Source organism: Propithecus coquereli, unplaced genomic scaffold, assembly GCF_000956105.1.
Source record: "Propithecus coquereli isolate 6110/MARCELLA unplaced genomic scaffold, Pcoq_1.0 Scaffold756, whole genome shotgun sequence".
Lineage (NCBI taxonomy): Eukaryota > Metazoa > Chordata > Mammalia > Primates > Indriidae > Propithecus > Propithecus coquereli.
In genome coordinates this window covers 80,948-92,941 of record NW_012153685.1, presented here as the reverse complement: position 1 = coordinate 92,941, position 11,994 = coordinate 80,948, and the positions used below count along the sequence as shown (strand labels likewise).

General features: G+C 43.0%; 1 protein-coding gene across 1 annotated transcript in view; it reads right to left on the bottom strand.

Annotated features, from left to right (window-relative positions):
* Positions 1 to 11,994, bottom strand: part of MARC2 (mitochondrial amidoxime reducing component 2) — a 45,891-nt gene that overhangs the window by 21,081 nt on the left and 12,816 nt on the right. Inside the window, exons 3-4 of the mRNA XM_012662193.1 lie at positions 8,316 to 8,478; positions 7,186 to 7,326 (exon numbers count right to left, since the gene is read on the bottom strand). Coding sequence (XP_012517647.1) covers positions 7,186 to 7,326; positions 8,316 to 8,478 — 304 coding nt within the window. The remainder of the gene's footprint in view (positions 1 to 7,185; positions 7,327 to 8,315; positions 8,479 to 11,994) is intronic.

Sequence of the window (11,994 nt, the reverse complement as noted above, 5' to 3'; positions counted from 1 at the left end):
TTTACCTCCTTAGTTAAATATATTCCTAGGTACTTTATTTTCTTTGTTGCTATTGTGAAGGGAATTGAATCTTTGATTTGGTTCTTGGTATGACTGCTGTGGGCGTATATGGAAGCCTCTGATTTGTGTGTATTGATTTTGTATCCTGAAACTTTACTGAATTCATTTATCAGTTCCAGTAGCCTCTTGGTTGGATCCTTGGGGTTTTCTAGATACAGTATCATATCATCAGCAAAGAGTGAGAGTTTGATCTCTTCTGTTCCCATTCGTATGCCTTTAATTCCATTCTCTTGCCTGATTGCTGTGGCCAGGACTTCCAGCACTATGTTGAATAGAAGTGGAGAGAGTGGGCAACCTTGTCTGGTTCCAGTTCTAAGTGGGAATGCTTTCAGTTTTACCCCATTCAGTATGATGTTGGCTGTCAGTTTGTCATAAATGGCTTGTATAATTTTTAGGTAAGCCCTGTCTATGCCTATTTTGTTAAGCGTTCTTATCATAAAACGGTGTTGAATTTTGTCAAATGCCTTTTCTGCGTCGATTGAGAGTATCATATGGTTTTTGCTTTTGCTTCTGTTTATGTGAGGAATTACATTTATAGATTTGCGTATGTTGAACCATCCCTGCATCTCTGGAATGAAGCCCACTTGGTCATGGTGGATTATTTTCTTAATAAAGCACCTGGATTCGGTTAGCTAGAATTTTGTTGAGAATTTTTGCATCTATATTCATAAGGGGTATTGGTCTGTAGTTTTCTTTTTTTGTTGTGTCCTTTCCTGGTTTTGGTATCAGGGTTGTGTTGGCTTCATAACATGTGTTGGGGAGGAGTCCATCCTTCTCGATGTTGTGGAATAATTTCTGCAGGATAGGCACCAGTTCTTCTTTGTAGGTGTGGTAAAATTCGGGTGTGAAACCGTCTGGTCTGGGACTTTTCTTTTTAGGAATGTTTTTTATTGCTGTTTCAATTTCAGTCCTTGATATTGGTCTGTTCAGGAATTCAATTTCTTCCTGGTTGAGCCTAGGGAGGCTGTGTGTTTCTAAAAGTTTGTCCATTTCCTCCACATTTTCCAGTTTGTGTGCATAAAGGTTTTTGTAATATTCATAAATTATATCTTGAATCTCCTTGGCATTGGTTGTAACTTCTCCTTTTTTGTTCTTGATGGAGCTTATTGGAGTTTTTTCTTTTCTGTTTTTCATGAGTTTAGCCAGGGGCATGTCAATTTTGTTTACTTTTTCAAAGAACCAACTTTTTGTTTTATTAGTCTTCCATATAGTGTCCCTGTTGCCAATTTCAGTAAGCTGTGATTTGATCTTTATAATTTCCCTTCTTCTGCTGGGTTTGGGGTTGCTCTGTTCTTCTTTTTCCAGTTCTTTGAGTCGATTCATTAGGTTGTCTGTTTGTGCTCTTTTTGACTTTTGGATATAAGTATTTATGGTGATAAATTTTCCTCTCAGGACTGCTTTGGCTGTATCCCACAGATTTTGGTAACTTGTGTCACCTTTTTCGTTTAGTTCAAAGAATCTTTTGGTTTCCAATTTTATTTCGTCATTTATGAAGGAATCGTTCAGCAGGCAGTTGTTTAATTTCCATGACTTTGTATAGAGATGAGAGTTTCTGCTGAGGCTGATTTCTATTTTTATTGCACTATGATCTGAGAAGATGCATGGTGTAATTTCTATTTTTTAAAATTTTCTGAGGCATTCTTAGTGTCCTAGAATATGGTCAGTCTTAGAGTATGTCCCATGAGCTGCTGAGAAGAACGTATATTCTGTGATTTTTGGGTAGAATGTCCTGTAAATGTCAGTCAGGCCCATTTGTTCTAGGGTTCTGTTTAAGTCCATAATTTCTTTGTTAATTTTCTGTTTGGAGGATCTGTCCTGTGCTGTCAGTGGGGTGTTGAAATCTCCGATTATAATGGTGTTGCTGTTCATCAAATTATTTAGGTTAAGTAAAGTTTGCTTTATGAATTTGGGTGCACCTAGGTTGGGCGCATACATACTTAGAATTGTTATATCTTCTTGTTTAACTGTACCCTTCACCATTATATAGTGGCCCTCTTTGTCTTTCATTACTTTTGTTGATTTAAAAACTAAGTTATCTGAGATCAAAACTGCTATACCAGCCTTCTTTTGGCTTCCATTTGCTTGAAATATTGGTTTCCACCCCTTTACCTTGAGTCTAAATGCATCCTTGCAGGTTAGATGCATTTCCTAAAGAGAGCAGATACCTGGCTTGTATTTTTTTTATCCACTCGGCCAGCCTATGTCTCTTGAAAGGTGAGTTCAAGCCATTCACATTTATTGAAAGAACTGATATGTGGGGTAAATTGTTCATCAAACTGTTGAGTTGCCTTTTGTTGCTTTGTTTTCTCTCTTGAGCCATTGTGGATTCTAGCCTTTGATCTTTAGCTTTTGAGTGGTTTTACATTCGTGAGTGTTTATTGTGCTGGTCTTTGTGTAATTCAGCTTTGAGTACCTCTTGGAGAGCTGGTCTTGTCTTGGTGAATTCCCACACACTTTGTTTATCTCAGAATGTCTTTATTTCTCCTTCATATATAAAACTTAGTTTTGCAGGGTACAAGATTCTAGGCTGGGCATTACTCTGTTTCAGAAGAGTGAGAATGGGGCCCCAGGCTCTTCTTGCTTGTAGGGTTTCGGTTGAGAAGTCTGAAGTTATTCTGATAGGCTTTCCTTTGTATGTTACTTGTTTCTTTCTCCTGACAGTTCATAGTAGGGCTTCCTTAGTCGATATTTTAGTCAATCTGATGACTGCATGATGTGGTGTCTTTCTATTTGCATTGAATCTCCCTGGAGTCCACTGTGCTTCTTGTACCTGTATATCTAGATTTTTAGCAAGGCCTGGGAAATTCTCCTCTATTAAATCTTCAAATAGGTTATCCAGCCCTTGCGTGGTTTCTTCTTCATTTTCCTGAGCACCAATCACATGCAGGTTTGGTTTTTTCACATAATCCCACATTTCTTGTAAGCTTGTTTCTTTTTTCTTTATTTTCTGCTCAGTCTCTGTGACTGACTTATTATTTGGAAGGAGTGTCTTCAATCTCTGAGATTCTTTCTTCTGTTTGATCTACCCTGTTCTTTAGGCTTTCCACAGTGTTTTGAAGTTCCCTGAATAAGTCCTTTATTTCCAGGAGTTTGGTTTGATTTTTCTTTAATATTTCAATTTCTTTAGTGAATTTTTCTTCCAAATCCTGGATTTTTTTTGTGGTTTCCTTGTGATGGTTATCCATTTCTCCTTGCATATCATTGAGCTTACTTACAATCCATGTTTGGAATTCTTCTTCTGTCATTTTAGTATTCTGGACCCGGTTAATGTTCATTGCTAGAAAGCTGGTGTTCTTCTTTGGGGTTGTGCTTTCCATTTGAATTTTCATACTTCCAGAAATCTTTCGCTGGGTCCTTCCCATCTGGATCCGCTGTTACTTTTGTTTTGTTCCGGCGCTAGAGGGAGCCACTAGTATGTTGTCCAGGGTTCTCTTGATGGGAGGGGTTACTTGGGGAACTTGTTTTGGTCTCTTGCTGGGGTTTTGATTCTCTAGTCGCGGGTTTCTCTGTTGGTAGCTGACCGGAGGCAGAAATGCAATCGTACCGGATGACCTGAACCAGTCTAGAGAGGAAGATCACTGGGCTGTCAGCTATTGGTCAGTGCCAAATCCCCAGGGACTGGTGTTTGTCACAGAGGGGGAGTGGCTCTTTACGTCTCACTGTTGCAAGCTCAGAGGCCGAACAAAAGGCGCTGGCCAGGGGGAGGGGGTGCCTTCCCAACCTACTCAACTCCCCAGCGCCTTCAGCTTCCGCATGCATCTTCCCCTCACAACTAAGGAGGCACTCAGAATTCTCCGCTCAAAGAAACGGGCCCGGCTAATTGACTTTAGGTCCTGGAAGGGCAGAGCTCGTTGCGAGAGTTCCCAGGCTGGGGGAAGGGAGCCGTTCCGCACCGTACTGCGACCTGCTGTGGGCCCCGAGCTGGCGCTCGCCGGCCCCCAGGGTGCTGGCTCCAGAGGGAGCTGGGAGGTACCCGATCAGGGAGTCAGTTGAGTCACCAGGGTGTTCCGCTGTCTCCTTTGTGTCTCCCTCCCCCAATCTCACACCAGTCCAGCAATAGCTTTCGCTTCTACTAGCCCACCCTGAGCAGTCCCATTGGCCAGCGGCAGTTTCCAGGTTAGAGTCCTCTACTCAGTAATCACCTCCCCGTTCAGGACCCACTGGGTGCCAGAGACCAGCTTCTTGACTCCTAACTGCCTCCGGAGGTAGCCCAGCCCAGCTCCTCCCCTGTCCGGTGCAGTCCTGACACGGAGCTCCGGGGAGTTCAAGTTGCTTCCAGCTCGTGTCCCCTCTCCGCTGAGTCCCACGTTTCCAGACCCAGTTCTACATCCACTTCACACAGGTCCCCTGCCTCTCGGTGGGCTTGTAAGTCAGTGGGGAAGCTAGACTGTCTCGTGAGGGACTTGTCCCGGTGCACTTACTGGCCAGGCTGGCGCCGCCGTCTCATGCTCCACTCTCTATTGTCTGTCCACGCTTTCCAGGTTTTGCGTTCCTGTCTCCCATTCATTTTATTCTTTTTCCTGATGTGTGTGTCCCCCGCTGAATCTCCACCGATTCACCTCACTGTTTTTGCAGGAGAGCGATTCGATTGTGTGTGGCAGACCGAGATCTACGTCTCTTTTTCTGGAAGCAGGGATCCAGGAGGCTACCTTAACTCCGCCATTTTTCTCCCCCCATGGACCGATTTCTATTCCAACCTTTAGTCACATGCATTCTTACTAGGGAGCACTAATCTCATCTGGTGTCCAACAAGCATTCAACGACTTTGTTCTTGTGTGCACTCTTCCAGACAATGAGAGGACCCGGAACTGGAGAAGCAGGAGAGGTTACTGGGAAACCAGTGAGGCTTGAGCCTCAGGCCCCTCATTTGCCCCAGATCTTCCAGGGCCCTGAACCTAATTTTATTTTTTGTTACTTTCTTTTTCTTAAAGGGGCCTCCAAATTGTATAAACTCCAGGTCCCACAAAATCTGGGCTTATTCTTGGGGAGGAAACTCGAGTTCCTTCCCTGGAGGAGCCAAGCGCTGAGCACACGGGGCCCACTCCCACTCCGGCACCATCAGTCGCCTGTCATCTCTGAGCCCTGCGACCCCCCACCCTCTGAATCCCATGCTTCTCCAGACCCCGCAGGTTGAGATTCAGCTGGGCTAATGCTGTCGAACAGCCTTATCCAGATGCTGATGTAGGCTTCAGGTAAGGTCTGCTGGTCCGCATGTTAGGAAAAAGACTCTGCTGATTGGGCATCACACCGTTTTCTCTGTCTCTGGCTTCCCTACGTTTCGATGCATGTCCTAGAGAGCTACCAGAATAGTATGTGCCTGGCACGCTGCAGGCATTTAGTCGGTATTTCTTAGATGAATGCAAATCATAGTTACCTCCTTCCTCAGAATCATGACCACCTCTCCAATATCCACAGCATAAAATCCAAACTCCTTGGTGTGGTGGCCTCCAGCAGGTCCCAGTCCAGCCTCCTCCCACCACCTCTCCTTTATCCCCAGCCCCACTCCTGTGGTTCTAAAATACTCCCGGGAACCCCTTTCTTCGTGGCCTCCCATGCTGCAGGCCTACCAGTTGGCTGTCTCCTTTACCCACAGAAACTGTCCCCTGCCCCTGGCGTGCATGCGCAGCATTGCTTCTGGGCAGCTTGATCAGGCCCCTCTCCACCCCCAGTCCTCCCTTCTCCAGGCAGATTTAGGCAGTTCTACTTCTAAGCATCCCTGGTACCTTCTAAGTAAGTAAATTAATACACGAAAGCACTTCTCAAACTTGACTGTCATTGTCTCCTGGCCATACCTCTCGTACTAGAAAATTTTGAAGGGCAGGACCCATATCTTTTCATCTCTGTATCTAGGGCTCCTAGATACTGTGCCTGACTCATAGCAAATAATCAATTTTTTAAAATTAACAAATATAAAGAGGAATTAAAGAAATTAGATAACAAATGACAAGATAGCATCACCAAGGAGACAACTTCTTGAGACGCTGCTATTCAAATTATCATGTACTATAAAGTGCCTTCACACACAATGACTTATACTAGGCTCCATGCAGAGGTTTATAGTGAGGATAACGTTTACCCACAAATAAGGGCACATTATATTCACGCAAAAGGAAGTGCTGTCACTCAAGGTTGAGCAAGGGATCGAATTGAGAAGGTTTTGAAAAGCTTCTCCTTTCAGAGTTAACGACTTGGGACGTATAAATTGGAGCTGCCATCCAACTCCATAGGAGCTGGAGTTGCAAGTCTTGGGTTCTAAGGCCAACACCACCACTTGTATGCGAGACAGAGTGTGCAACAGCTCTGAGCTTCAGTTTCCTTATAAAGAGGGGATAACAATACAGACTTCACAGGGTTGTCCTGAGGATCAAATAAAGTCATTTGCCTGAAGTAATTAATTAGTTCAATGCCGAGTGCCCAGTAAACACCCAGTAAATGGTATTTGTCATTGTTACATTCAGTGCTCTGAAAGTGTAGCACACCTCTGCACCCTCCCCCCAGCTTAATATGACTTCTGATGCTTCTTATTACCAAGCGACACCCAGCCACATGTATTTCCTGTACAAAGATTGCAGGGTTCCTACTGGGTTCTGATGTGGCATGTTCTTGAAGAGGGGGGGATTTCTGGTGTCAGTCCCACATGAGAGCATGTGCGTCCTCTGGGAGGGAACTCAGACCATAGCACGGAATGTTTCCGGGGCAGATTTCTTGTATCCTCTTGGCTTCCACTTTGATGTCTGGGGCTTTTAGGAGTCTCAAATCTCTGGGAGCACTCCTGGGTGCTCCAGGGAAATGGGAGGTGGCTGTTCTTTATATCTTCGTTTGCCTGATATCCCTGAGCTATGATTATATGTTCCAATCTCAGATTTGCAACAATTTGCAGTCTTGACTATCTGCTTTGGGGCCCAGGCATTCAAGGGTGAGCAGGCTCCCCTGAGGCCAGTGAGGAGATGGTGGCAGCAGTTAGTGAACAACTCCACAAGGTTAAGGTGACTCTTAGAAAAGGAGGGTTTCCCCACTGCTAACCCTGGAGGAGCTGAGTTGGTACTAGCTAGAGGAAAGAGCAGTTCCTTCAGCACCTTGAACAGCACATCTGAGCATGATACACAAAAGCAGTGGGACACTTACCTCCTCAAAAGCATCACAGCCTGTCACCACGATATTTGGCCTGAAATATTCCATTTTCACTTTCTTCTCCATTCTGGTATTCAAATCTGCCAGCGAGGCTTCCGAGAGGATCAGGATTGGGCTGCAGTCTGGGTAGGCCACCTGTACCAAGAACACAGAACAATCAGGCCTCACCACCTCATGAAATTGCTTAGACCAACTGCAAAGCTGAGCAAAGTCCAGAAGCAAAACCACCTAAGTGCAGAAGAGGAGTGGTGTTTGGGAGGCAGAGGTGACTTCGGGCTTAGAAATGGCCAGGTCAGTGCCAGAGCACAGTTTCTAGTCACACAGAGGGACAAGGCCAGTGTCAACTGCCCCAGACCTCCTCCTCCATGCTCCTCACTCCTGCCTCACCAGTGACCCTTCCCACAACACCCTCCAGCAGGCAAGGGTCTGCTGCCATCAGCCGTACTCCAGGAATAACTTCTTCAACACCACCCTTTCACCCCATAAGCATTTGCTGAGCCCCTCTTAGGCACCAGGCCCTGATCTAGGTGGGGAAACAGCAGTGGACAAAGCAGATAAAAAACCCTATCCTCAAGGAGCTGGTGGTTCAGGGGCTGTGTGGAGAAACTCCCTGAGCTATTTGCATTTTAGCTCTTACTTAGCTCACAGCAGAACCAAGGGTTTTGGCCTTTGGGCCGTGGCTGGCGCAGAGGACAGTTTTCCTCAGGAGGAGGTGCCTTCCCAGCACCTGAAATAACCGTACCCCACGACTGTGAAGGGAAGGCCTGGAAAAGGCTGCACCTCTCATTTCAGGAAACTTGGGTTTAGTCCCAAACAAACTTCTCACTTTCACTTCTCCAACCGGTTTTCTCCTGAGTCTCCACCCACCGGGAGTCACCCAGCTCCTCCACAATAGCTCCCATATTCAATCCTTCGTGTGCCCTAGAGATCCCGCTTTCGAGACATCTCATTGTCCTCTCCATCTCCAGCACCTCTGCCCAGCTCGTGCCCTCGTCACCACTCACCTGGGCCATTACCATATTTTCCTAACTGAGGTCCCAAGAGAGGCTCTTTGCAGGCTGGGCAGGAAGCCAGACAGAGAAGGGTAACTGGTAGGAGTGAAAGCAAACTCTCTGTAAGCTCACCTGATAACTCTGTACAGCAGTGGGGATAAGTTTTCTTGATGTTCTTCCCTTCATGCTCGTTTCAAACTGAACCAACCTGAAGGCTTCTGTTTTCAAGAAGTTGGTGAACCACTGAGCTGCCTCATCACCACAGTCTCTGCCTTTAATGTCAAGACCAAATACCCTGGAAAGGTCACATGGGAACACCAGGTTACTTACTTATATCAACACACTGAGGGATGCTGTCAAAAATGGACAGTGGGACTGTTGGGACCTGACTATCCCAGAAGGCCATGGGTGGTCCTTGGGTTAAAGCTGGGCAGAAGCAGAGGAGGAAGAAAGTACAATGTGCTCTAGGGAAGAGCTTCCCTGACCCTAACATGAGTGAAGATCATCCAGGATCTTGTTCAAATGCAGATTCTGGTTGAGCAGGTCTGAGTTGGAGTCTGAGATTCTGAATTCCCAACAAGCCTCTGGATCATGCCTAGGCTGCTGGTCCACGGACCACACTTTGAGTAGTAAGGATTTAGTATGTTTTCAGAAGAGGAGAGGGGTTGCCCTGTGGCGGACGCACCCTGAGCTTGGGACCCAACAGATCTGGTTCAAATTGGAATTCTGTCATTTTCTAGTTTTATGACCTTAAGCAAATCACTTAACCCCTCTGACCTTCTGTTTCCAGTTGTAAACTGGAGATAATAATTTAGCACGTACCTACCCTACCATGTGGGAACAGATAGCTTTAGATAATACAGCGGCCTTCAAGGAGTTTTGCTTGAATTAACCTAAAGGTGTTTTAAAAAGCTACTTACCCTTTACAGAATTCTAAGTTGATAGTAAACTTTTTCATCATAAGTTTACTTTGTTTTGAAAGATATAATTTCCATTAAATTTACACATTGACATTTATGCACATGATTACATTATGCTTTTAAAAGTATGGAGTGGGATCTATATGCCATGTCAGTTTGATATCTACCACTATGCATTTTTAAAATGCATAAGATCTTCTTTAATGGTCCAAATTTTTACATTATTCCTCTTTTTATTCTTGAATGCATATTTACATTCTACTTTTATTTTATAATTTTATTCTAATATATTTTTATGGTAACTGATCACTTGTATTTACTGTGAACCAATCCAGTTTTCTTTGTTTCTTAAGGTTCTAAGTGTGAAGCAATTTTTTCAGGATCAAGTTATCATTCCATTTTATATCATCATTTTTATTTGTGTACAATTGATCACAACAAAATAGGTATGTGTATTATAAATTTTGATAACTATGTAAGCAAAAAAGTAAAATTTTATTTGAAATTAATTTCTTAAAGAACCCTGTAGAGTATCCATAAATATGTGAGTGAATCTTACTTGTTAGAATAAGACAAGGTTCAGCATCACTTTTATTCCTTTCTTTTAAATAAGGATGAATTTCACTCATTCTTTGAACCCTTCTGCAATGTCTTCCACACAGTGATTTGTTATCAAAAAGTATTTTTAATGATTTATCAGAAGCAATTTAGGGCTCCTTCATTTTAGCATAAGGCAAGGAGCTGGAATCACTGACCCATAGAATGATTTTGCCCCGTCATTAGAGTCATTCTCTTTATCAACAGCAGTATTTTTCATTGTTTGGGGCCCAGTGGGTTTCTCCGTTCCAGGGAAATACCACCAGTAACATGCAGGGTGGACAGAGATAAGCCTTTCATCTGTACAAAGGGGAGGGGCAGGAACACTTGCTGACTGTAGGTGCGATTCAGATCACTGTTCAGAAAGAAAAACCTGTGGGATTTGAGACTCTGGAAATTGATTCCCTTAAAATGTCCCCTATCCTCATATGCTTTGGGAAGTGTCTGCACCTCCCCCATGAAAGCAGATGCTAGTGTGAAGACTCCACAGTGATTTGAGTGAAGGAATCCAATGTGGACACACGAGGGGATCACAATGTACTCTGAAGCCCATACCCCTCTGGAATAGTGCTTGTATGTAAGTGCACATATTCTACCCCGCAGCATCCACCCCTCCAGGTAAGCTTCATGTCGGCACCGTGACAAGTAGAAAGCATCCCACAGGGCAAAGGAGTACCGGCTAGCCAGTGCCCTCCTGCTCCCGAAAGTCGCCCCTTCCCTAGGCCTGTCTCCCACCCCAGCAGTGGACTGCATCTACTCCTCTGCCATTCTGCCTTCTTCAATTCCTTCAGAATTTTCTGAAAAATGCACTTTCTTCCACATGTCGAGACAAAATATTCCATTGAGCAACACCCCGTAGAAAAAAACTGACCTTCACTCTGTTGGTCCAATAATACGTCATTAGTAAGAAATCTACTAAATCACAAAGCAAAAAATAAACTACCAAAAATTACTTACAAGTGCATAAAAACTTGAACAGACTTTTACAAAGAAAATCCAGACATTTTTACTGGCGAATTCTACCAATAATTAAAGAACAAATAATACCAATTTCACACAGAGAACAAAAAAAGTGTTTTTAAAAATTGTCATGTTAAAATAGGAAGAAAAAGGTAAGTTATCAAGTACTAAATCTAACAAAATATGTAAAATTCAAGGAGGTAAAATTATAAAACTTTAATGTAAAGAGATAATATAAGACATAAATAAATGAGAAAAAATAATATTCATGGACAGGGTGACTCAATACAATAAAGATGATGATAGCTATTTAAGAGCTATTAATAATATCTAGTTAACTGACTACTGTATATCAGGTACTCTTCCAAATGCTTTATTTAACATACACACCCACACCGCCCCCACACACAGATATACACTCATGTCAATTTTCTCTAAATTGAGCCACAAATTCAATGCAATTACAATTAAAATCCCAAGAGGGTCTTATATGGAACTTGACAAGCAGATTCCAAAATTTATGGAAGAGCAAAGTCTCAAAAATAGTTAAGACATTTTTAAAGAAGCATAACATGACAGGGAGACTTTCCTACTAGACATCAAGATATATAGTTAGAGTAATTAAGGCAGCATAATATAGGAGCAGGAATTCATAAATAGGACAATGCAACTAAAATGGGAGCTCACAAGGTGCTGGAGCAATTGCTAATCCACACATAGATTATATTGAATTGCTACCTCAAACCATGTACGAAAACAAACTCCAGGAGCAACAAAGACTTAGATATAAAAGGCAAAACTTCAACAGTTTTACAAAAAGAAAGTAGGAAAATATTTTTATGACTTTGGGGTGGAGTATATTTCTTAAGACACCAAAAGGTGCTAATCAAAAAAAGAAACTAATTTGATTACAATAAAATTAAGAATGTCTATTTTCCAGAAGATACCATAAAAAAGATAAAAGATAAGTTACAAAATGGGATAAGATATTTGCATCATAGATAATTGACCAAATATTTGTATATAGCAATGGTACAGAATAACTACTTGTCAATAAAGGAAAACTTGGACACAAAATATAAAAAACATTTCATAGACAAGGAAACATAAAGAAAAAATACTCATAAAGAAAAAATATTCGGCCTCATTAGAAATCCTACAAATGTAAATTAAAACCACAAAGGGAAACCATTTGACTCATTTAACAGATATTTACAGAATTTAAAATGTGCTAATGGAGCCAGGCACGGTGGCTCACGCCTGTAATCCTAGCTCTCTGGGAGGCCGAGGCGGGCAGATTGTTTGAGCTCAGGAGTTCGAGACCAGCCTGAGCA